At 45.1% G+C, this 27,169-nt stretch overlaps 1 protein-coding gene across 9 annotated transcripts in view; it reads right to left on the reverse strand.

Annotated features, from left to right (window-relative positions):
- Positions 1 to 1,681: 1,681 nt before the first annotated feature.
- SVIL (supervillin) overlaps positions 1,682 to 27,169 on the reverse strand; it is a 239,617-nt gene continuing 214,129 nt past the window's right edge. For all 9 annotated transcript variants that reach the window (XM_073581705.1, XM_073581710.1, XM_073581709.1 and 6 more), the window contains 11 exons: positions 26,848 to 26,995; positions 17,083 to 17,359; positions 11,864 to 12,012; positions 11,598 to 11,703; positions 11,132 to 11,339; positions 9,917 to 10,050; positions 7,732 to 7,887; positions 7,079 to 7,222; positions 4,315 to 4,436; positions 3,958 to 4,113; positions 1,682 to 2,797 (listed from right to left, as the gene is read on the reverse strand). In XM_073581705.1, the coding sequence (XP_073437806.1) occupies positions 2,711 to 2,797; positions 3,958 to 4,113; positions 4,315 to 4,436; positions 7,079 to 7,222; positions 7,732 to 7,887; positions 9,917 to 10,050; positions 11,132 to 11,339; positions 11,598 to 11,703; positions 11,864 to 12,012; positions 17,083 to 17,359; positions 26,848 to 26,995 (1,687 nt within the window). In that variant the 3' untranslated portion in view covers positions 1,682 to 2,710. The remainder of the gene's footprint in view (positions 2,798 to 3,957; positions 4,114 to 4,314; positions 4,437 to 7,078; positions 7,223 to 7,731; positions 7,888 to 9,916; positions 10,051 to 11,131; positions 11,340 to 11,597; positions 11,704 to 11,863; positions 12,013 to 17,082; positions 17,360 to 26,847; positions 26,996 to 27,169) is intronic.

Consider the following 27,169-nt stretch of genomic DNA (forward strand, 5'->3'; position numbering starts at 1 on the left):
GGGACCAAAAGTAATTGGACAGATTAAATAATTGTAAATAAAATGTTCATTTCTAGTACTTGGTTGAAAACTCTTTGTTGGCAATGACTGCCTGAAGTCTTGAACTCATGGACATCACCAGACGCTGTGTTTCCTCCTTTTTGATGCTCTGCCAGGCCTTCACTGCGGTGGTTTTCAGTTGCTGCTTGTTTGTGGGCCTTTCTGTCTGAAGTTTAGTCTTTAACAAGTGAAATGTATGCTCAATTGGGTTGAGATCAGGTGACTGACTTGGCCATTCAAGAATATTCCACTTCTTTGTTTTAATAAACTCCTGGGTTGCTTTGGCTTTATGTTTTGGGTCATTGTCCATCTGTAGTATGAAACGACAACCAATCAGTTTGGCTGCATTTGGCTGGATCTGAGCACACAGTATGGCTCTGAATACCTCAGAATTCATTCGGCTGCTTCTGTCCTGTGTCACATCATCAATAAACACTAGTGACCCAGTGCCACTGGCAGCCATGCATGCCCAAGCCATCACACTGCCTCCACCGTGTTTTACAGATGATGTGGTATGCTTTGGATCATGAACTGTACCACGCCTTCGCCATACTTTTCTCTTTCCATCATTCTGGTAGAGGATGATCTTGGTTTCATCTGTCCAAAGAATGTTCTTCCAGAACTGTGCTGGCTTTTTTAGATGTTTTTTAGCAAAGTCCAGTCTAGCCTTTTTATTCTTGATGCTTATGAGTGGCTTGCACCATGCAGTGAACCCTCTGTATTTACTTTCATGCAGTCTTCTCTTTATGGTAGATTTGGATATTGATACGCCTACCTCCTGGAGAGTGTTGTTCACTTGGTTGGCTGTTGTGAAGGGGTTTCTTCTCACCATGGAGATTATTCTGCGATCATCCACAACTGTTTGTCTTCCGTGGGCGCCCAGGCCTTTTTGCATTGATGAGTTCACCAGTGCTTTCTTTCTCAGGATGTACCAAACTGTAGATTTTGCCACTCCTAATGTTGTAGCAATTTCTCGGATGGGTTTTTTCTGTTTTTGCAGCCTAAGGATGGCTGGTTTCACCTGCATGGAGAGCTCCTTTGACCGCATGTTTCCTTCACAGCAAAACCTTTCAAATGCAAGCACCACACCTCAAATCAACTCCAGGCCTTTTATCTGCTTAATTGAGAATGACATAACGAAGGGATTGTCCACACCTGTCCATGAAATAGCCTTGGAGTCAATTGTCCAATTACTTTTGGTCCCTTTAAAAACAGGGTGGCACATGTTAAGGAGCTGAAACTCCTAAACCCTTCATCCAATTTTAATGTGGATACCCTCAAATGAAAGCTGAAAGTCTGAACTTCAACTGCAGCTGAATTGTTGTGTTTAAAATTCATTGTGGTAATGTCTGGAACCAAAATTAGAAAAATGTTGTCTATGTCCAAATATATATGGACCCAACTGTATACCACAAACCCATTCACATGTCCATTCGATCTGGCATTTGCCAGAAATGCCATGTGGCCAGTCCTATCCAGCTGATGCCTATAGATATTCCTATTGATGTTAATAGATGTCATATACAGCTGTATTGAGCCGTGCATTTGTGAAATACATTTTAAAACCCGATGTAATGAATGCGGAGGTATACAAGTTAAGAAAAGCATTGCTACTGCAATGAATAACTCCAACTAGACAACATTTTGTGAAGCCTTTTTTTCCTTTTTAATTTGGGATCTTATATCACAAAATACATGTTTAAAGTTTACATCAGGTAGTAGAAACTGAGATGTCTTCTATTATAAAGTACAAATATCAGATGCTTTTTTTTTTTTTGCTTTTTATAACTGCTTCCGAAATGAAAACTACATTTTTCCTGTATATAAACTGTACACAAAACAAGGCACTATACAGTTGGTTACGAGCCCCTTTAGTCTGAAATGTAAGCAGAAGGAAAAAAAAAGAATACAAACTAATGTGTGGATAACACGAGCGGTACCGCTGTGGGGGCTGCGGGTCACCCCACACACTGATGCATTATGACTGTAGATGGGGGCAGTTAGCGTGGCCTTTTCACTGGACCACTGGAGAGCACAGTGAAAAGCAGCAAGTCCACACATGATGTGACCACCTGATTACTTACCACCACATGCAAAGAAAAAAAAGAAAAAAATGTCACAAATGCATATGGTTTACAGACAACCTGGTGTAATCTGCCGGTAGCACAGTATTGGCATTGTATTTCATGGTTTGTGTAAGAACACACAAATCGTACACAGTGATTATATTGCATAGTTAAATACAGTGTCGATATAAATACATTCTATTGGATTGGACAAACAGAACATTTACAAGAGAGAACCAGATCCAAAAAATGTCACGTTTAGAGCCGACAAATACTTTTGCATTTAGCGTTAAGTGCACGGTAGATAGTTGTGGGATTCCTTGGAGAAACACTCCTGTTTAGATTGGCTCTTTCAGTACATTTACATTAGAACAGGAGTCATCGGATCTCACACTGGATGTCTGCGGCGTCCTTCATTTCAGTGTCCTACCCACATCGGCAGTACACAGGACTTGAAAACAGTACACTGAATTGTGCACAATTGTCATGACAGTGAGTGCAAAGTTCTGCGGTATCTCAGTGCAGAGGCAGATGGAAGACAAGTGCAGGCTCACAGAGGATCCAGCTAACCGTAACGAAAGGGCAGGATGACAGCATTTCTCTCTTCAAAAGAGTCCTTTAGCTTTTTTGATGTTGACTTGTTTCCAGGATGGAAGTGTGTTGTATTCTTCTCTAGACATTTCTAATGCAATCTGCAAATAAATTATATCATAAAATGAAGGTTCTGGAGTTGAGGTTTACTGAGTTTTAAAGCAGAGAACATCCCCAAACTGTAAAAGTGCATTTACACTGCACTACTATTGGGAACGTGCGTTCCTAGGATCATCATTCCCGATAATCGTGCAGCGTAAACAGGCTGCCCATCACTCAACTGAACAAGCTAAATGCTAGCTGTCCATCTGGTGAAATGATCTTTTGGCTGTCAAGAACAATGGCCGACCATGTGCACAGATTGATCTATTACTGATCGTTCGGTGCACATATTAGATGTAGTCTACCTGTCTAAACAGACTATTAAGTCACCACAGATTTGTACTGATCAGCAGTTGTTTAACGCTGCTTGTAGGGTAGGTATGGTGCCCATTTTTTTTTTGCTGTGATTGGCTTTTTCTGGATACTGATTGACTGATACCGGGGAAAAATGTGACTAACGCTCTTGGATGTTAAAAGTGAGTCTGTCGGCACAAAATTACTGTTCAAACCAAGCACAAGAGCTCGGTGCACCCTTGGTGTGGCCGAGCTGTTCAGTGGAAATTTCATCTATTTCCCTCCTTTTCTATGATTAACAGCGCTTACTTTGCAGGAGCCATAGGAAGAGGTGTGGGAGTGGAGCAATCAATGGAAAACAAGTAGGTGTGAAGGAGCACTTTACTGCTCCACCTCACCAAGGGTGCACAAGGCACCGGTGCTTGGCTTGAACTGTCATTTTTGTGTTGATAGATTCCATTTAATGAAGAGAACAATTCCCACGTTTGGCACATTCTATAACGTGAGCCATATACGTTAGTTACAAGTAGGTCGTTTGTTCACATCAAACAAACTAGAAATTGCCGGGTAACGATCACTTCACAGACACAGCCACACACAATTTAATCCATACTTGTTCAAATATTTTCTCCATTGGGCACAAAGGTCACACTCGGCCGACACATTACAGACCCCAATGGTGCACCTTCGCTAAAGTGATCGAGCGTTGTTAAATCCCACCCTTATTTCTTAGTCCTCCTTGGTCTATAATGCCCGCCACTCCCTAGACATGGAATTCCAACCCATCAGACATTTATAAATGATCCTATGAATACGCTGTAACTGCCTACGGTCAGCATACCCCTTCACAGTGTTTGACGTTTACCTCAAAATCTTTATCAGAGAGATAAATTTCAAGCTTCAATGGGTCCACTCCCTCGGGCAACGGGCGGGCAAGGAGTTCCGCCAAGGGGTAGATCTTTTTACAAAGCTTGGCCAGAACATCCTCCACGAGGATTATCTGACTGGAGACTTCAGCATCCTGTACAAACACAAAAGTACACAAGGGAAAGAATAAAATTACATACAACAACATGTTATATGCGAAATATTTAGAGCAGACTCTTGTTTTTTTGCGCCCACCATATTGTGCGTTTTTGGCAATATTGAACCTGTCACTTTATTAGCTCATAATTTATGAACAATCGGGAAGAGTCCTTCAGTGATCCCAATTAATACTCACTCTTTCCGTAATCTGGGCGATGTCTTCTCTGTGCTCCCAGCTTGGGAACATGTTTGTAAATGTCAAAGGTTCTAGACCGGCGTGAATCAGGTAGGATTTGGGTGGTTTTTTACTATTCTTGCCTGAAATACAATTTTAATGTGGTCATAACACGTGTAATGTAAATGCGTATAACACTATATACTCGGAAGTGAATGGTTAGCCCTGGTGATTACATGCACACCTGAAGATCAAACTGATCAGATGCAGAAGTTTGGTGGTCATCCTCTTATTTTTGTGTTTTGTGGTAAAATTGGCATGGCAATATGATTCCCCAGGTCAGTATGACTATAGTGATACTAAACGCTTATAGGGTTTTTTTTAATTTATTGTTTTTAGGGGTAGAAAAATTCAGAAAATTAAAATAAAAATTGAATTATATATTAATTTCATGGTGAGCTGACATTTTTTCAGATTTTTTTGGTACACATTTTCATTGCTTTCGTTTTCATCTTTAAAAAGGGGGATGTGGTGACCAATAAAAATGGCAAATCAGGAATTTTTAAATTTTCTTTTCCTTCTTCTTTATGGAGTTTACCGTACAGGTTAAATAATTTATTGATATATAGGTCTTTTATGGAGCCAATGATACAGAATTTTCTTTTCTAATGTCTAACTGTGGAAAAGGGGAGGTTGTTCCATATATCTATATTTTACTTTTTTGTACTTTGTTTTAATTTTTAGTCTCATAATAGAATTTGAAACTGAAATACGTCCAATCGCTTGATATATGCGGTAACGCCACAGCAAAAATCACAAGCCCATGAAGCTGAAATGGCAACCGATCAGCACCTTGTGATCCTCTTTCCGGGGCCATGAAGAAACAATACGACGCGCCCGGAAGATCATGCGCCTTAAATGCTGGAGTCGAAAGACTAACTAAGGCATTTAAGGGGTTAACCGCAGCGGGTCGGCGCTTTGCTCCCATTGCGGTGGTCACAGACAAATGCCACCTAAATAGCACTGCCGCCACCTGCTGGGTATACTGGAGACTTGGCTCCAGGGCCCACACAATACACTAACACCCAATATGAACGCTGGATGTCTGGAAGGGGTTATTTTGCATCATCATATTCCGCAGCACTTTATGGACATAGTCATCACTAAATCACTACGTCTTTAGAGTGTGGGAGGAAACCGGAGAACCTGGAGGAAACCCACACAAACACAGGGAGAACATACAAACTCCTTGCAGATGTTGTCCTTGGTGGGATTTGAACCCAGGACTGCAAAGCAACACAGTGCTAACCACTGAGCCAGCATACACTAAGGATCGCTCTGCATATCACCACCTGGTGATCATTAATCTGACTGTATTTAGTGGACAGGAACAAAATGGGTTGAACAGCTGACATGTGCCTGCAATAGGCACAAGTGAAATCGCGGTCCACCCGCGCCTATTAACTAGTTAAATGCCGCTGTCAAACGCTGACAGCGGCATTTAGCGCGCGCTTCCGGCCACTGGGCCGGAAATACGCTCACGGCTGACCCCCGTCACGTGATCGGGGGTCGGCCGGAAATACGCTCACGGCTGACCCCGTCACGTGATCGGGGGTCATCGGTGCGTCGGCATAACAACCAGAGGTCTCCTTGAGACCTCTATGGTTGTTGATGCCGGATTGATATGAGCGCCACCGTGTGGTCGGTGCTCATAGCAATGCAGTAATTCTACTACATAGAGGCAATCTGAGAATCACCTGTATGTAGCAGAGCTGATCAAGCTATGGCAGCTTCTACCCTCCCATGGAGGCTATTGAAGCATGCCAAAAGTTAAAAAAAATAAAAATATAAAAAAAAATATAAAAGTTTAACCGCAAGGACAGGGTCCTCTTCCCTCTGTACCAGTCTGTCATTGTAAATTTGTTTACTGTTAACAATGTCTATAACTTTGTATGTACCCCCCTTCTCATGTACAGCACCATGGAATTAATGGTGCTATATAAATAAAATAATAACAACAACAACCCCTTTCGCCCCAATCAAAATAAAACAAAAAATCAAACAAACACACATATTTGGTATCGCCGCGTTCAGAATCGCCTGATCAACGCTGCAGTGAGAAAAAAATCAAAACGCCAGAATTACGTTTTTTTGGTCACCGCGAAAATGGCATTAAAATGCAATAATGGGCAATCAAAACAACGTATCTGCACAAGAGTCATTAAAAACGTCAGCTCGGCACGCAAAAAATAAGCCCTCACCCGACCCGAGATCATGAAAATCGGAGACGCTACGGGTCTCGGAAAATGGAGCAATTTTTTTAATTTTTTTTTTTTTTTTAGCAAACTTTGGATTTTTTTCACCATTTAGATAAAAAGGAGAACCTAGACATGTTTGGTGTCTCTGAACTCGTAATGACCTGGAGAATCACAATGGCAGGTCAGTTTTAGCATTTAGTGAACCTAGCAAAAAAGCCAAACAAAAAACAAGCGTGGGATTGCGGTTTTTCTTTTGCAATTTCACCGAGCTTGGAATTTTTTTCTCCCGTTTTCGAGTACACGACATGGTAAAACCAATGTCGTCGTTCAAAAGCACAACTTGTTCCGCAAAAAATAAGCGCTCACATGGCCATACTGACAGAAAAATAAAAAAAGTTATGGCTCTGGAAAGAAGGGGAGCGGAAAACCAAAACCGCTCTGGTCATTAAGGGGTTAAGGGACCAGTAGATTGGCTGTACCCACCATATCTATTATCCCATTATTCTAAGCCATCTTAGGCTTCTAACCTTTGCAATACTGTAGCACGGTCTCCATCGCGCTCTTTCTATCTGCATCCCATCGTATCCGTGCGGATCCAGTAATGACGTCTTCTTCAGGCCACCAGCCCTGCCAGAGGTAAACCTCATGATGGTTGTCAACAAGGAATAGAGCTGCATTAAAAGGAAATAAAACTGGTGAATATCAGCCATAGAACAGAATGCACGATCACCTTTACTACAGCATCAGTTCTGTCATTATTTCCAAGTCATAAAAAATGTCAAAGATACAAAATTAAAACGTAGTTTCAACCAATGCGCAGCTAAAAAAAATAAAAACGTGTCCTTTGTACACGCACGTCAGATGCTTCAATAGAAGCGATGGGGTCTGAGTCAATGCACTTAATGCACATGTGCATTCCTTGAAACAGAAAGTTTGGAAAAGCCCTAGTGGCCAATGTGAAAATCACAAGATATTTATCTATGTTTCTAATTTAAAAAAAAAAAAAAAAAAAAAGAAAAAAAAAAAAAACTTTCACAATTTTTGTAACAAAAATGTGGCATAAAATTCTGATTTAAACATAGTAGGTCATTTTCTTTAAGGGAGCACAGGAAGTGATGAAAACGGGCTGTCAAGCAGAACAACGTCACAATCAATAAAGCTCCAATAGACGAGTGCTTGCCTGGCTGTGAGGCGGTGTACAGGTCCTCCTGCAAGAACGGCATGGAATTTACTACAGATGTCAATCTGGACGGATACATAAATTCTGTAGCAGTGAATTCTCCAGATGAACTACTGAGACTGAACAACCGTGGTGTAAAGTTAAATTTTCCTGGATCTGTTAAAACATGAAAAAGAATATGTATATGGAATTACTAATAGTGAAAATCAGTCAGCTTATTCTATTCGCAGTCCCATGTAAATCACTGAAGTACAGTCCCATGTGAATAGCTCATAGCAGTTTTATATGCTTTGCTAGTATGCAATAAGGTGACGGTGTCTTTATTGCTGTTCGCACTGTCGTGAGGCCAGACTAATATAGATATACTGTAAACTCCGTTATGTGCACGTCGTCAGTCGAAAATGTAGGATTGCTTACGTAAGGATGTATCTCAGTGTCAGGCTGGAGGCGGCATAGTGTGAACGTATACGTAAAGATGGATCTCAGTGTAAGGCTGGAGGCGGCATAGTGGGAACGTATACGTAAGGATGGATCTCAGTGTAAGGCTGGAGGCGGCATAGTGGGAACGAATACATAAGGATGGATCTCAGTGTAAGGCTGGAGACGGCATAGTGGGAACGTATACGTAAGGATGGATCTCAGTGTAAGGCTGGAGGCGGCATAGTGGGAAGGAATACATAAGGATGGATCTCTGTGTAAGGCGGGAGGCGGCATTAGTGGGAAGGAATACATAAGGATGGATCTCAGTGTAAGGCTGGAGGCGGCATTAGTGGGAACGTATACGTAAGGATGGATCTCAGTGTAAGGCTGGAGGCGGCATAGTGGGAAGGAATACATAAGGATGGATATCAGTGTAAGGCTGGAGGCGGCATTAGTGGGAAGGAATACATAAGGATGGATCTCAGTGTAAGGCTGGAGGCGGCATTAGTGGGAACGTATACGTAAGGATGGATCTCAGTGTAAGGCTGGAGACGGCATAGTGGGAACGAATACATAAGGATGGATCTCAGTGTAAGGCTGGAGGTGGCATAGTGGGAACGAATACATAAGGATGGATCTCAGTGTAAGGCTGGAGACGGCATAGTGGGAACGTATACGTAAGGATGGATCTCAGTGTAAGGCTGGAGGCGGCATAGTGGGAAGGAATACATAAGGATGGATCTCAGTGTAAGGCTGGAGGTGGCATAGTGGGAAGGAATACATAAGGATGGATCTCAGTGTAAGGCTGGAGGTGGCATAGTGGGAAGGAATACATAAGGATGGATCTCAGTGTAAGGCTGGAGGTGGCATAGTGGGAACGAATACATAAGGATGGATCTCAGTGTAAGGCTGGAGACGGCATAGTGGGAACGTATACGTAAGGATGGATCTCAGTGTAAGGCTGGAGGCGTCATAGTGGGAAGGAATACATAAGGATGGATCTCCGTGTAAGGCTGGAGGCGGCATTAGTGGGAAGGAATACATAAGGATGGATCTCAGTGTAAGGCTGGAGGCGGCATTAGTGGGAACGTATACGTAAGGATGGATCTCAGTGTAAGGCTGGAGGTGGCATAGTGGGAAGGAATACATAAGGATGGATCTCAGTGTAAGGCTGGAGGCGGCATTAGTGGGAAGGAATACATAAGGATGGATCTCAGTGTAAGGTTGGAGGCGGCATAGAGGGAAGGAATACATAAGGATGGATCGCTGTGTAAGGCTGGAGGCGACATAGTAGGAACATAAATGTAAAGATGGATGACAGTGTAAGGCCGGGATCACACTACAGTGTGTGATGCGAGTAACTCGCACGAGTCTCTCGCATCAACACCCGGCACTGCTGCCAGCACTCAGGACTGGAGCTGCGGCTGCATGTATTTCGTCGGCAGCGCGGGTGTTGATGCGAGAGACTCATGCGAGTTTCTCTCATCACACACGGTAGGGTGATCCCGGCCTAAGGCTGGAGACGGCATAGTGGGAACGTATACGCAAGGATGGATCACAGTATAAGGCTGAAGACTGTAGTAAGAACGTATACATAAGGATGGACTACAGTGTAAGGCCGGAGGCGGCATAGTGGGAACGTATACGTAAGGATGATCACAGTGTAAGGCTGGAGACTATAGTAAGAACCTATATGTAAGGATGGATCACAGTGTCAGGCTAGAGGCGGCAAAGTGAAATCGTATATGTGTATATATAGGATTACCTTGCAGCATGCAGTCATAAGCTTTACGATCTCTTCTGCCAAGTGCGTCCCAGAATCCGAGGGGTTCAGAGCCCTCGTCACATTCATATATCGTCACCTTGCTGCTGCTATGCAATCCGGCTTCTAATGGACATCTGTAGGGACAAAGTAAAGTTATTATAGGATGGCAGCATGAACTGCAAGAAATACAAGCAGTACTACTGTGGTTTATGAGCAAAATGTCTATTTTTTAACAGTACTGATCATATGATCATATCGGGTCTCTAAGGCCAGTGAGCCTCGGATAAACTTCATTTTTTTAGCAATTGAGGATCCCATTACCTGGACCCTCATGAATGCCATCCTAAATATTTTGGTTGGTATTATCATATGTGCACAATCTTTTTGCTGAGTTTTTGAAACAAACGCAATTTTTTTTTTTTTTTTTTTAGAAGAACTTCCAGAATATCCACTGAAATAAAGTCTCTTATGGCAAACCTAAAGTCCAAATTTATTTTTAATTACTACTTTTACTTACATAGCACCATCATATACCACAATGCTTTACAGGCGTTATCTATATGGGTTGCATTAAATTTGTTAAAAAAAAAAAAAAAAAAAAAAAAAAAAAATATAAAAACCATGACTGCATATTTTCAACAACAGCGCCTTGTCTGTCCAAGGCTTGTGTCTGGTACTGCAGTTAAAAGGGTTGTCCGGTCTAAAACTATGTGACTGCAGACTTGTGAATCCTCACATATCGCAGACGTATGACGCTGTCACTGGAGACTCCTGACAGAGTACAGTACGCGTGATATGTGGTGATTCACAAGGCTGCAGTCAGAGTGACTACAAACTGGTAGTTTTAGACTGCTAAAGTGAATACGACTGGGATGCAATACTATACACAACCTGTGGAGAGAGGTGGCACTGTCTATAAAATTGCAGCCAAGTTATTCTAGTCCAGTACAGTGGTTCTAAGCAGTCTTTTGTACATGGTTTTATGCATTTACAAAGGAGAGCTGGAAACAGCAAATAGTCCAGAAAATGTAATAAATTCTTTAATTACTAAAAGGCAAAAAGATAAAGAGTAAACTAATAATCCAGCTGTGATCTCATTAACGCCTATGGCTTCTCCAACACAATACAAGCACTGGTGAGCGAAGGCGCCCAAGAGCCGGGCAGGGCCGCCCAAGAGCCGGGAAGGCGTAGAATATTCCCGCACCCCATACTCACTCTTCCTTTATTCTGTCGGTGGCCGTCCTCCCTACTTCCTTGGTGTGGCTTTGTGCTTTGCAGCCGTGCCAGAGGTAAATGACGGCATTATTCACATTGAGCAGTATCATAGAAGTCCTGGACCGGAGACTGCTGCAGTGACAAGCCACCTCGATCAGATTGCCCTCCATGGGAACCTCTCCCCGAACACAATACAATCTCCAATCACCTGTAGGGGAACAGAGGAGGGAATCGCCATATTAAGAGGCACTGGGAAAAACTGCGGCTCCCTGGTATCTAGAATTGAAAGTATCTAAGCAGGAGACTTTATTCAAATACAAGAGCAAAACTATATTGTCTTCCCTCCTCTGATATAATATGCCTGGTGACTATTACCAGAAACCGTAACTAAAAAGTTATATTTAAAAAAACAAAAAACAAAAAAAACACAACAAGCAGAACGTTTTCTATAAAAATCAGGACGTACTTTGGGTGTTTTCCTCTTCCTCTTCTCGTCTCCCCGCATGCACAATCATACCCCCTTCGAAACACTGGAGGAAACACGGTGGCTCCTTCCCCTGAAGAACTTGGACCTGGAAGATTAAAGACTATTAAGTTTTGAAAAACGTAAGTATTTATCTGGAAGCTGCACTTCTGCGGCCGGCAAGGACCACACTGGTGCAACAACATCAATATCACATAGAATTACTCTGGTTACCAGTTTCCTTCCTATGTCATTTGGCAGACACTTGCCTGTGATCCTCGCTCCTCATCCAGCTCGATTGTCATTAACGCCGACGTGCCCTTTTCACTGACAGGTGAATGTCGACCCTGCCAGAAGAAGTACGCGCACTTTTCTTTGCCTGCCACTCTTACATGCTCTGTCTTCTGCCGCTGCCCAACTATACAACAGAGGAAAAAAAAAAGAAAAAAAAAAAGAGGCTGAAAAGAACACAACAATCATGGAATTTGTGCAATTTAGAAGACGAAAACTTTGTACTTCGGTCCCAATTTTTAGGATTTGTACATTTAAAGCCTATTAGCATCTTCATGAAGCATTTTACAATTTATATCTAGAAATGATCTACATAAAATGTGCAGTCACTGTGTACATACATTACTGATCCTGAGTTACTTCCTGTATTATACTCCAGTGCTGCACTCACTATTCGGCTGGTGCAGTCACTGTGTACATACATTACTGATCCTGAGTTACATCCTGTATTATACTCCAGAGCTGCACTCACTATTCTGCTGGTGCAGTCACTGTGTACATACATTACTGATCCTGAGTTACATCCTGTATTGTACTCCAGTGCTGCACTCACTATTCGGCTGGTGCAGTCACTGTGTACATACATTACATTACTGATTCTGAGTTACTTTCTGTATTATACTCCAGAGCTGCACTCACGATTCTGCTGGTGCAGTCACTGTGTACATACATTACTGATCCTGAGTTACATCCTGTATTATACTCCAGAGCTGCACTCACGATTCTGCTGGTGCAGTCACTGTGTACTACATTACTGATCCTGAGTTACATCCTGTATTATACTCCAGAGCTGCACTCACGATTCTGCTGGTGCAGTCACTGTGTACTACATTACTGATCCTGAGTTACTTCCTGTAGTATACTCCAGAGCTGCACTCACTATTCGGCTGGTGCAGTCACTGTGTACATACATTACTGATCCTGAGTTACTTCCTGTATTATACTCCAGAGCTGCACTCACGATTCTGCTGGTGCAGTCACTGTGTACATACATTACTGGTCCTGAGTTACTTCCTGTATTATACGCCAGAGCTGCACTCACTATTCTGCTGATGCAGTCACTGTGTACATACATTACTTATCCTGTACCGATCACAAATTATATCCTGTATTATACAACCCCTGGCAAAAATTATGGCATCACCGGCCTTGGAGGATGTTCATTCAGTTGTTTAATTTTGTAGAAAAAAAGCAGATCACAGACATGGCACAAAACTAAAGTCAATTCAAATGGCAACTTTCTGGCTTTAAGAAACACTAAAAGAAATCAAGAACAAAAAATGTGGTAGTCAGTAATGGTTAGTTTTTTTAAACCAAGCATAGAGGAATAATTATGGAATCACTCAATTCTGAGGAAAAAATTATGGAGTCATGAAAAACAAACCAACAAAAAACACTCCAACACATCACTAGTATTTTGTTGCTCCACCTCTGGCTTTTCTAACAGATGCAGTCTCTGAGGCATGGACTTAATCAGTGTCAAACAATACTCTTCATCAATCTGGCTCCAACCTTCTCTGATTGCTGTTGCCAGATCAGCTTTGCAGGTTGGAGCCTTCTCATGGACCATTTTCTTCAACTTCCACCAAAGATTTTCAATTGGATTGAGATCCGGACTATTTGCAGGCCATGACATTGACCTTATGTGTCCTCCTTCAAGGAATGTGTGCGCAGTTTTTGCTCTATGGCAGGATGCATTATCATCTTGAAAAATGATTTCATCATCCACAAACATCCTTTCAATTGATGGGATAAGAAAAGTGTCCAAAATATCAACATAAACTTCTGCATTTAATGAAGATGTAATGACAGCCATCTCCACAGTGCCTTTACCTGACATGCAGCCCCATATCATCAATGACCGTGGAAATTTGCGGGTACTCTTCAGGCAGTCATCTTTATAAATCTCATTGGAATGGCACCAAACAAAAGTTCCAGCATCATTACCTTGCCCAATGCAGATTCGCGATTCATCACTGAATATGACTTTCATCCAGTCATCCACAGTCCACGATTGCTTTTCCTTAGCCCATTGTAACCTTGTTTTTTTCTGTTTAGGTGTTAATGATGGCTTTTGTTTAGCTTTTCTGTACGTAAATCCCATTTCCTTTAGGCGGTTTCTTACAGTTTGGTCACAGACGTTGACTCCAGTTTCCTCCCATTCGTTCCTCATTTGTTTTGTTGTGCATTTCCTGTTTTGGAGACATATTGCTTTAAGTTTCCGGTCTTGATGCTTTGATGTCTTCCTTGGTCTACCAGTATGTTTGCCTTTAACAACCTTCCCATGTAGTTTGTATTTTATCCAGATTTTAGACACAGCTGACTGTGAGCAACCAACATATTTTGCAACATTGCGTGATGATTTACCCTCTTTTAAGAGTTTGATAATCCTCTCCTTTGTTTCAGTTGACATCTCTCGTGTTGGAGCCATGATTCATGTCGGTCCACTTGGTGCAACAGCTCTCCAAGGTGTACTCACTCCTTTTTAGATTCAGACTAACGAGCAGATCTAATGTGATGCAGGTGTTAGTTTTGGGAATTCAAATTTACAGGGTGATTCCATAATTTTTTCCTCAAAATTGAGTGTTTGCACAATTTTTACCCTATGCTTGGCTTAAAAAAAGTAACCATTACTGACTACCACATTTTTTGTTCTTGTCTACTTAATAGCTGTCTACAAATATCTAAAGGGCTGTCACATTGTAGAAGGATCAACTTTATTCTCATTTGCACAAGGAAAGACTAGAAGCAATGGGATGAAACTGAATGGGAGGAGACACAGATTAGATATTAGAAAAAACTTTTTGACAGTTAGAGTGATCAATGAGTGGAACAGGCTGCCACGAGAAGTGGTGAGTTCTCCTTCAATGGAAGTCTTCAAACAGAGGCTGGACAGACATCTGACTGGGATGATTTAGCGAATCCTGCTTTGAGCAGGGGGTTGGACCAGATGGCCCAGGAGGTCCCTTCCAACTCTACGATTCTATGATTTCTTTTAGTGTTTCTTAAAGCCAGAAAGTTGCCATTTGAATGGACTTTATTTTTGTAGAAAAAAAAGCAGATCACAGACATGGCACAAAACTAAACAACTGAATGAACATCCTCCAAGGCCGGTGATTCCATAATTTTTGCCAGGGGTTGTACTCCAGAGCTGCACTCACTATTCTGCTGGTGCAGTCACTGTGTATATACATTACATTACTGATCCTGAGTTACATCCTGTGTTATACCCCAGAGCTGCACTCACTATTCTGGCAGTGGAGTTACTGCATAGATTACTTATCCTGTACATATCCTGAGTTACATACATAACTATGTACACAGTTACTCCACCACCAAACTAGTGAGTGCAGCTCTGGAGTATTATACAAGATGTAACTCAATATTGGCATAGGATAAGTACCATAATGTAATTACACAGTAACCATCAGCAGAATAGTGTCTTATCCTGTACCTATCCTGAGTTACATCCTGTATTATACTCCAGAGCTGCACTCACTAGTCTGCTGGTGGAGAAACTGTGTACATACAGTATGTAACTCAGGATCTGTACAGGATGAGTAATGTAAGTAAACAGTTACCACCAGCAGAATAGTGAGTGCAGCCTTGGAATATAACACCTTGCATTATTCACCCTGTATCATATATACACACTCCAGAGCTGCTGATCATTCTGTTAGCAGAGTCACTTATTGTCCAGAGTCAGCCTGTACTATACTCCAGAGCTTCATTTACAATTCTGCAGGCTTTACATCTGAAGCACAAAATAATTAAAAGCTTGAGTGTCTCTTTACCACTTGCTTTTGCAGTCTGCAAAAATCATCTTAGAGTTTAGGTCTGCATTTGCCATCAAGTTTTTCCTGCAATTTCAGCGACAACCAACAGAATTGCGCATGCAGCTCTGGAGTAGAATACAGTCTGGGACAGAAGAGCAGTAAGACATTTATTATATCATTTATTTACAAAGTAGCTGAAGTTTTCATGCAGATAAATCTTATCAATAAATTGTAAAATATTCTTCAAGACCAAAATGAACTCAAGTGCACTATGGTAGAACTCCTCCTTTAATATTCAGCGGAGGACAGTAATCCTGCTGGTGGTTCTCACAATGGGTTTGTAACATTCAGTGGATAATCAAGAAATGAATGTTCTGGATCAACATCACTAAGAATCAAAGGCAATTAGTGAAAGGAAGGAACTGTGAGCCATTCATTACAGGGAGGAGATTACACATTACAAGAGGTTGTGCAGCGTCCAGGTGGCAGGGATATAATACCGCGCATTGTACTACTGCCCTGGACGTAATGCATGTATAGGCGCAGAGATCCATATACTGGATCATTGTCCGATAATCCCTCTTACATGATGAAGGCTAGAAACATTAGGCTTCCATTTAAAAGGGTTGTCGAGCTTTGAGGAAAATTCATTGTCTTTTTTTTTACTTAAATGCACGCATTTTGGCCTAAAAAGTTATTTTTGCATTGGATTTCATTAAAAAAATTGCATCATTTAGCTTTTACAGGTTCTTTATTTCCCTGCCTACTCACTGTTGGTGTGGTTTGTGGTCATAAATCAGTCAACAAAATCTTGGAAAAAGTGGCAGCAGAGTGTGTAACTCTTATCCGATTGTCAGAATGAGCTCACTGACAGAATCTCAGTAGACTCAGTCCACAGCTAGTAATAGACAATGCAACACAGAGGCTATAGAAGACAAGCAGTGGGAAGGTGTATATAAAGGTTTGGTCCCGCCATGAAGCATCGATCACATGTACTTGGTTTGAGCAGTCATTCTGTGCTGACAGAGTCCCTTTAAATTTTCCCAAAAGTGGATTCAGTGGCTTTTACGTGTCAAGGCTTTAAAAAAGCCTATAGGTTGACTATCTGCAATAGGAAGAATTGGGAAAACAATGACTGTTCAAACCAAGCACATTCGCTTGGTGCACCCTTGGTGTTACCGAGCAGTTCGGCACATCTTCCCACTTAGTTGTTTTCCATCTATCTCCTCTCAGCCAGAGCTGTCAACTGAGGAGGAAAAGTTGGCAGAAAGTTGGAAAACAAATAGGTGAGAGAAGGTGTACTGAACTGTTTAACCACACCATGGATTTACAGAGTGCCTGTGCTAGGCTTGAACAGTCATTTTGTGCTGACACACTTGTGTTAACAGTGTGAAAGTGTCAGACTACTCAAAGCTTCTTACCTGTTGTGCTCAGCATGTATTTCCATTTCACCACATACGCATCTCCCTCGTGGAACTGACCGATGCTCTGCTTCGGGAGCCTGCTGTAGTCAAATTCCAGAATATGCCAGACATCCACAGACACCGTGGTAATTTCACACTGTCTGCCATCATCTGCTTCTATCAGCCCGTAACCTCGGCAGACATTAAATCCATCCAAGACCGTTCCCACAGCTGCCTGAGAGACTGGGACCATCAGCATTACGTTGTAGCCCTTCACATCATCTTGCGTTTCGACCTGTCATTGTGAAAAGATATTAGGGACACTTATTAGGTTTCTTCATACTGCCGGATTCCTTCCCACATTGGGTTATAGATTAGGATTACGACCAATGGCCATACAGCTCGGAAACCGGAACACAGTTCACGTATAATCTACACGGTATAGTAATCTAACGCAGCTGTGATGTCATTCATATTGTACTGATCCAGACATGGCTTCCATCACATCCTTATCCACAGCACAATCCATTCTCTCAGGGTGTCTGCACACGCTGCGGAATCTGCTGCGGAATCTGCTGCAGTACAGTACCATTATTCCCTATGGGAAATGGAAACCGCAGTGCAGATGCTGCGGAATTGTCAGCGCGGATTTTGCTGCGGTTTCTAAACCGCAGAAAGAATTGCATGTCAATTCTTTCTGCGGATTCCGCAGCGGTTTTCCATCTCCTCCATTGTGGAGATGGTAAAACCGCAGGGCAAAACCGCAGGCTAATCCGCAGATAAACCGCAGGTCTTTTGACCTGCGGATTTATCTGCGGATTTTGAAAATCCGCGCGGATCAATCCGCAGCAGATTCCGCAGCGTGTGCACACACCCTCATAGTTCCTGCTTGTTCAGTATCTGCACAGAGCTGCATCAAGATTTGCATCATGAAAACTGCAGATTTTCTACAAGTCACTGGACAGTAGTCAAGGTGCCTCAGTAGTTAGTACTGTTGCCCTGCATTGCTGGGGTCCCAGTGTTTAAACCCAAGGGAAACATTGCTAGGAGTCTATGTCCTCCATGTGTTTTTCATGCATTTCCTCCAGTTTATCGGTGTTCCTCTCACACTCCAGAAATCTACAGTACTAGGTGGTCAACTGGCTTCCTATGAAACTGACCCGTCTATTGTAAGTGATGTAGAATGAGTCCCAAGGGGGAAAAATGGAAACGGGACATTATCTGTGTACAGCACTATGGAATATGTCGCTGCTATACAACCAATGGGAAACATGGATTTTTGTGAGAACTCACCGTAAAATCCTTTTCTCCAAGACGCTAATTGGGGGGACACAGGTACTGTGGGTGTATGCTACTGCCACCTGGAGGCTGACACTAAGTGAACAAAAAAAGGTTAGCTGCTCCTCCGCCGCATACACCCTCGCCCCGATTGCGGGCAAAAACCAGTTTAGTGCAACAGCAGTAGGAGAACACAAAACAAATCAGCCTTAATGCAGATAACAATATGTCTGGAAAGGGACCACCCTAACATCAACAAAAATGCATATTAATTAAATAAACAAGAGCCACCTGGCTATCAGGGTGGGTGCTGTGTCCCCCAATGAGAGTCTCGGAGAAAAGGATTTTTACAGTGAGTTCTCACAAAAATCCATGTTTCTCCTTCGTCTCATTGGGGGACACAGGTACTGTGGGAAGTCCTAAAGCAGTCCCTGGGTGGGAAGTTGACTCACCGATCCAAGCTACATGCACCTCATGTCTAAAGGTGCGCCACCGCTGCTTGGAGAATCCTTCTACCCAGGCTCGCATCTGACGAAGCCTGAGAATGGACATTGTAATGTTTAGTAAACGTGTGCAGGCTGGACCAGGTTGCTGCTTTGCACACCTGCTCCGCTGAAGCCTGGTGCCGAAGCGCCCAAGAGGCGCCCACTGCCCGAGTAGAGTGTGCTCTGATCCCTGCTGGAACCGGCACACCCCTGGTGCGCTAGACTTCCTGAATAGTTAAGACGGATCCACCTGGCTATGGTCGATTTCGAGGCTGCGAGTCCCTTCCTGCGCCACTCGGGTAGCACGAACAGCATGTCAGTCTGGCAAAAGGGTGCCGTCTGCGACACGCACCTCCTGAGTGCTCTCACCAGGTCCAATGTGTGAAGAACCTTTTCCACACGGTGTACTGGCGCTGGACAAAGCGAGGGCAAGACAATATCCTCATTAATGTGGAATGAGGAAACGACCTTTGGCAGAAAGGGGGAGCTGGTCTGAGAACCACCTTATCCTTGTAGAAGGTGAGAAACGGTGCTCTGCAGGATAGGGCCGCCAACTCCAAGACTCGCCTAATGGAAGTTATGGCTACAAGGAATACCACCTTCCAGGAAAGGTACGACAAGGAAATGTCTTGAAGAGGTTCGAATGGAGCTTCCTGGAGCACACTCAGGACCAGGTTAAGGTCCCAGGCATCCAGGGGCGCCCTATAGGGAGGTACCAAGTGGGAGACTCCCTGGATGAAAGTCCTCACCTGCATATTGGTAGCGATTTTCTGCTGGAAGAGGATGGACAAGGCCGATATCTGTCTCCTAAGGGAGCTCGGTCCCAACCCTGAGTCTAAGCCCGACTGGAGAAAAGCCAAGATGTTGGGGATAGAAAATATCAGTGGAAAAAAAACGCAATCTCGACACCAACCAAAGACGACCTTCCAGGTGCGATGGTAAATTTTCGCTGAGGTAGGCTTCCGGGCGCTAACCGTAGAGACCACCTCACGCTCAAACCCCACCTGGGTCAGAATCCAAGATTCAACGGCCATGCCGTCAAACAAAGGGCCCCTGAGTTCGGGTGGAAGATCAGGCCCTGGGCCAGTAGGTCTGGGCGCTCTGGCAGTCGCCATGGGACGTCGGCGAGCAGCTGTACTAGATCTGCGTACCATGCCCGACAGGGCCAGTCTGGGGCCAGCACAATCGCTGGAACCCCTTCTGTTTTGATCTTCATGATGATCCTTGTAAGTAGTGGCAGCGGGGGGAACAAGTATGGAAGACGAAACTGGTTCCATGGCAGAACCAACGCATCCACGGCGAACGCTCGCGGGTCCCGAGACCGAGCGACGAACACGGGCACCTTGGCGTTCACCCTGGAGGCCATCAGATCCACATCCGGTGTTCCCCACCGTTGGCAAATTTGCTGGAAGACCTCGGGGTGCAGAGACCATTCCCCGGACGCGACACCCTGCCGGCTGAGGAAGTCCGCCACCCAGTTTCCCACGCCCGGGATGTGGACCGCCGAAATTACCGAATGGTTCCTCTCGGCCCAGTGAAGCACGTGTCCCACCTCGCGCATGGTTGCCCTGCTGTGAGTGCCACCTTGAAGATTTACGTAAGCCACCGCCATGGCGTTGTCCGATTGAATCCTGACAGGACGTCCTGCTAGAAGGTGCTGAAAATGTTGCAGCGCCAGCCGGACCGCTCGTATTTCCAAAAAGTTGATCGGGAGGCGTGCCTCCTGTTGCGACCATTGCCCCCGAGTCATGTGGTGGCGAAAAACTGCTCCCCAGCCAAGGAGGCTTGCGTCGGTTGTGACCACCAGCCACTCGTCTGGGGGAAAGGTTTCCCCTGAAGGAGGGAGGAACTGATCGTCCACCACTGTAGTGACTGTCCGACCTGAGAGGACAACCGGCACTGACGATCGAGCGTGAATGGGTTCTTATCCCAAGATGACAAGAGGGCGTGCTGCAGGGGGCGAAGATGAAATTGGGCAAACTGAATCGCTTCCATTGCCGCCACCATCTTCCGTAGTACCCTCATCCCAAACCGAATGGTGTGATGGATTGGTGTTATGAATGGGTCACCAAGGAGGAGAAAACACCACAAGCCAAGTCTCAGAAAACCAGAGAGGTTGGTAACTATGCAGATTACAGATCTCTGATCTTACCACACAACTAGCAGCAGTCGTGGAGCGTACCTACGATGATCCTAGACGCCTCGTCACAACCGGAGAGCTACATAAGCCTAAAGCAGGAAAAGAGGAAAACTAACTGCCCCAGAGCAGACCCCAAAGGAAAAACAGCCCCCCACATGTATTGACGGTGAAACAAGATGAAAACACAAATAAAGGCAGAAAAATAGGCTGAGCAAACGATGGGGCCCGACTAACTAGAAAGGACAGGAAAGGAAAGACACTGTCTGCAATCTGCCAAAAACCCTACCAAAATAATGTCCAACACTTCTGATAGCAAAATTAACTCTGAAGTCACTAGACTTCTCCCACTATATCAGCACTCTGAAATATTCTGAGACCGAGCAAAAAGAGGCCAATCTAATAAGAGACCAAAAGGCAAATACAGATAATTAGGAGTGGAAATTCAGCACAACCCCAGCAGGGGATGGCTGACCACAAAAAACTGAATTGACCAACAAGAGCAAGTGTGAACAATAGCAAAAACAAACTTAACTTGAGAAGACTGGAACAGAGCTGAAGTCCAAGACCTGAGAAGCAGACTGAATCACCAGCACCAGGATAGGGCGTCGGTGTCTTATATCCAGTCTGATACTCCAGAGATCCAATCATTATCCTCCTCATCAGGTGGCAGATCACTACCAATTAAACCAACCTCACACTACCTCCTGTCACCACCAGAGGGAGAACGGAAGGAGAACTCTCAACTGGTGGAGCAGAAAATGAGTTCACAACAGATCGGAAGCTTCTACAACCAGATTCCTTGCCAGAGCGCGAGAGCCTTGTCCTGAGGGAGAATTACCAACCCTCGGGAAGTGTCGAAAATCATCCCTAAAAAAGAAATCCTCTGGGCTGGGACAAGGGATGATTTTTTCCTGTTGACCAACCACCCTAAGTGGGAGAGGGTATCCAGCGTGATGCTGACGTTCTCCTCGCATGCCCGAAATGAGGGGCCCTTCACCAAATGGTCGTCTAAGTATGGCAAGACGAATATGCCCCGAGAGTGTAAGATGGCCATGATGACCGCCATTACCTTTGTGAACAAACTGGGGGCGGTGGCTAGCCCAAAGGGCAGTGCTACAAACTGGAAATGTCGGCCATTGATCGCGAAACGTAGAAACCTCTGATGCGGAGGAAAAATGGGGACGTGTAGGTAGGCATCCTGGACGTCGATAGAGGCCAAGTATTCCCCTTGCTCCATGGCTGATATAACTGAACGGAGAGATTCCATTCAGAAATGTTTGATCCTGATGAACTTGTTCAGGAGCTTTAGGTCCAGAACCGGCCTGACTGTCCCGTCCTTTTTGGGGACCGCTAACAGATTAGAATAAAAACCCTGAGCTCTCTCGTGCTCTGGTACGGGAATAATGCCTCCGTTGTGCTGGAGTGACTCGACGGCTCCTAGCAACGCCTTTGACCGGGCCTCCACTTTGGGAAGCTGGGAAAGAAAATCGTTTTGGGGGATACCTGACAAACTATGTTGTACCCCGAGGACACCAGTTCCGTCACCCATGAGTCGTGTGCTACTGTGACCCAGACGTGGCGAAACCGAAGCAGGCGGCCGCCTACTCTGCTGATGTCGGCTAAAAAGTGCTCCGTCATTTAGCCGAGGCCCTCTGGGACCTGGTTCCCCTCGACCTGGGCTGGTGAGCACCCATCCTGCCCAACGGGGTGGGCTCTATATGAGACCTGTCGATCCCCATCCTGGTTGGAGCGAGCTGGAGCTGCGGAACTGGCCGCTGCCATCCACCCGGGGTTGCGAAATGCCCGAAACCGTGCCTGAGGCTGGTGAAACGGCGGTTTGACCCTCTGTTGCGGGAGGAAACTGCTTTTTCCCCCTGTAGCATCAGAGATGAGCTGGTCTAACTTTTCCCCGAATAGGCGGCCACATTGATAAAGCAGGGAAGTCAAGGACTTCTTGGAAGTTGAATCGGCCCGCCACATCCTTAACCATAGGGCCCTCCTAATGGAAATTGTGTTTGCGGCCGCAAGTGCCGCGCAATTGGCCGCATCTAAGAAAGCTTTGATTAAGTAATCACCAGCCATAGCGATCTCACTTGCGATCTCAGATACCTCCGTAGGCAGGTGCCTATCCTGCAGGGCCTTGTTCAATGATTCTGACCATGACATCATGGCCTTGGCTACCCATGTTGCCGCGAACAACGGAGAGAGAGTGCTGATCCTGATGCTTCATATACCGAGCAAGCCAAGCTCTCTATGAGCCGATCAGTGGGGTCCTTAATGGAAGAACCACTAGGTATGGACAACAGGATTTTTGAGGCCAAGCGTGACACTGGTGGATCCACCACTGGGGATTCCGCACATTTCTTACAGAGCTCCGGGGCAAACGGATATCTTGCTTCGAGCGTCTTCTAGCCCGAGAAACGCCTATCCAGCCGTTCCCTGTGACGCTGCACTATGTCCTCGAACTCTGGGTGAGTGCAAAATACTCTATGCGGTCGCTTAGCCCGCTTAAAGGATACCATATGACCTGAGGCCAGGGTGACGTCATCCTCAATCCCCAAAGTCTGATTGACAGCTTCGATGAGGCTGTCAACTGTTTCCCGACACCCTGGGGTATCTAGGTCCAAGGGTTCATCTGCGTCATAATCTGAACTCTGCACGCTCTCGACTGTTGGTGAAGGAGAGCGAGACGCCGAACTCACGGATGCCGAGGCACCGGATGGGCCAGGAGACGCCATATGGGTTCTTTTCCTTTGCGCCTGGCTAGAGTGAGAGCGGCCCCTGCAGGCCGGAGGCTCTTGTGAGTTGGATGACCCCTCCCAGACAGGCGAGCCACTATCTTTGCCCCTAACTGGGGCGTGAAGGGACTCGATCGCCTTTGTGAGCGATGCCATAGACTGTGACAGTGATAGGGCCCATTCCAGAGGACCTGGATCACAGGGCTCGGTCGCAGGGGAGGGCTCCTGGGCACGTTCGGAGTCGCAGGCTTCGCATAATTTGTTGCTCTGCGCCCGCAGAAACATGGCCCGACAGGAGATGCATGCAGCGTATAGGAACATGCGAGTCTTCCCCTTCCCAGCCATACTGTCTGCCAGGCTTTAATACTGTCCTGCTGGAGGGTGAGGGGGGAGGAGGGCACTCCCTGATTATACGTAGCATGGCCTCTAGGGTCGGGGTCGCACTTACCCCGGTCCTGTGTCCCCCACGTGTTATTGCCGCGTGCTGCTCCTCTCTGCACGTACTTTGGCTGTGGGTAGGCCGACGCGTCCTTTCCCAGTTGCGGCCTACCCTGGACTGAAGCCGGGGGCTCAATTTACTCGGCGCCCGCCCAGGTCACGGAGGGCGGGCCACCGGAAATGACGTCACAACGGGAGGGAGGGACTTCCGCCCGCGGCCTAACACCAGCCGAAGCTACGGGCTGAATTTCTTCAGCGTCCGCCCGCCAAGGGGTGGCAGCGGGTGGGTAGGCCACCGCATACCAAGGGCGCAGCCGGCGTTGGGACTCTGCGTCAGGCCCACCGCTGGAGGAGGGGGGAAGAGCCTGCCCTTCAGTGCTGCACATCCTGCCCTTGCACCTCGCATGACGCTAAGGGCTCCAGCCCTCTGGGCGCTGCCGCAGGGCCCTCCCAGACCAACCCATGCATGACAACCTCGATCAGGTAGAGGGTAGGGGGGTGATATCCAGGACGGTGCAGGCACCCTAGCTCCGTCCTCCTTCCAGGGATGAGGAGAGGGACCGTCTGCCGCCTTGCAGCACCGCCGTCTAGCACTGGTGGAGCAGTGGGGGCCGCACGGACTAGTCTTGTGCCTCTGTACAGCCCATGGTTTCAATTCCTAGGGGTGGACAGGGCTAAGTCCGGCATCATGTCCCACGTCGCGGGAGAGGATACGTGTAGGGACACTCACACGTGCTCGTCCGTTGATGGTTTGGGGAGATCGGACCCTTTCAATAGGGTCCGTCGCCCCTGTCTCCTCTTCATAGAAAAAAAGTTAAAAAGGAAATAAAAAAGAAAAAGTCTGGAGCAAACCAGCCGTGTGTGCCTCCAAAGGACACTAAGCATAAAACCGGTTTCCGCCTGCAATCGGGGCGAGGGTGTATGCGGCGGCGGAGGAGCTAACCTTTTTTTGTTCACTTAGTGTCAGCCTCCAGGTGGCAGTAGCATACACCCACAGTACCTGTGTCCCCCAATGAGACGAAGGAGAAATGCTTGATTAAAAACTCTAAAAGGCAGCCAGATTTCATCATACCACTCTACACAGTAACACGGGGTTTAACCCGAACTCTGTGAAAAACGAAGAGCACAGAGAATTTGTAAAAGGTTAGATTACACTGCTAAAATGTGAACCTTTACTTAAAAAGGGAATCTGACAGTAGGAATAAACCTCCTAATCATCTAAATGGGCATGTAGGTCATAGGAAGCTGAATAAAATAATACCTTGATATCTGTGATCTGATGTCTTATTCCAGAGAAATCGACATTTTTATTAATATGTAAATTAGCTGTTAAGATCTATGGGCCGGACATAGATCTCCCTGAGAAACTGCCTCCAGAGATTATTGTAAATGAAAAGTGACATTACCAGTGTGAGACATGTAGATCAGGAGAGCAGACACTACATGACTCACACTGGTAACTGCTTCTTTCATTTACAATAATCTCTGAGGCAGATTTTCAGTACGGCCCGTAGATCTTAACAGCTCATTTACATAATAAAAATGTTGATTTCTCTGGATTAAGGCATCAGATCGCCGATATCAAGTTATTATTTTATCCAACTTTCTATGACCTGTATAGGATTGATCCTACTGACACATTCCCTTTACGTTGCACTCTTCCCACTACACTAGCAGTAATACTTTGTCCTTTCCTGTACATAATCTATTACAGATATCTTTCAATTTTCACCCGTGCCAACAGATTAATCCTAGAGTCATACTTCATGTTCTGCGCTGAAGACTTTTCAGAAGTTTCATCATCACAGACATTACTTGTAACTAGTGATGAGTGAATGTGCTGGGATAAGGTGTTATCAGAGCATGCTCAGGTGCTAACCGAGTGTCTTCGGTGTTCTCAAATAATATGTTCGAGTCCCCATGGCTGCTCGGCAGCTGAAACACATGCAGGGATTGCCTGCCTGTTAGTCGCAACACATACAGGGATTTCCTAACAGCCGTGAGACATGAAGCCGCGAGGACTCGGAACATAAAATTCAAGCAAACCAAAGACACTTGGTTAGCACATGAGCATGCTCAGATAATACCTTATCTGAGAACGTTCATTCATCACTACTTGTAACACATCTATATAAAACCAATTTACAATGGGTGATGTCAAAGCTCACCTCCCCCTCCCTCCCTTCCCTATGGCATTTGCCCAGATCAGAGCATGCTCAGACAGCTCTCTTGTACAACTCAATGAGTCTGAGCCAGTTTATAGCGGTCTATGTCCAGGTAACTGCTGATAAGAACATGAAAATAGGAGTCTAGTATTAAGCCAAGCAGTCCGTGTGAACATCTACAAGATTCTTGGTGACTTTTTTTTACATAGATCATTACAGTAAAAACAAAAAAAATAGTAAAAAAAATACATTTAACATAAAAGCCTGATTAAACAATAAGTCACTTTCTGATAACATATTACCTCCTTGTCATCAGCACACCCCCCTTATGCAAACAGACAATGGCCTATCGTTTGTAATAGAACCTGAATAGAAAGGCCGGGAAACAAATAATCGTATTCCACCCTCCCCCAAAATATACAAAACTTCCAAAATAAATGCAAGTAAATGAGCGATATCATTGATGGACACTGACATATACGCCCTGCTACAAAGCCCGGAGTTAAGTGCTATACGTTAGATAAATCTAGCGCTTTTGCCTTTTGCTTTGGCGGTTCCTCACACAAAGTCTTCTCATTGGGTTTTTTCATTTCTGTCCAGTCCATGAACTTTTCTTTAAACAATATAGTTTCATTGTGTTCAGTAAGTCGACCAAATATCGCCCAATCCGGACGCCCATGTCCTTTCCTGAAGAACAGAGTGATGAATGTTAGCCTGCGGTAATAAAGAACAACCTTCACATTTACACATGGGGTGTATGAAAGGCGCCATCACCAGTATCCCCTCCTATACAGTTCTTCCTAGTGATCAGATGGGCTGTGTCACCCCGATAATGGCGCAGCAAGATAGATGCAACTTGCA

This window comes from Dendrobates tinctorius, unplaced genomic scaffold (assembly GCF_039654945.1).
Source record: "Dendrobates tinctorius isolate UK_male_01 unplaced genomic scaffold, ASM3965494v1 ptg000070l, whole genome shotgun sequence".
Taxonomy (NCBI): Eukaryota; Metazoa; Chordata; class Amphibia; order Anura; family Dendrobatidae; genus Dendrobates; species Dendrobates tinctorius.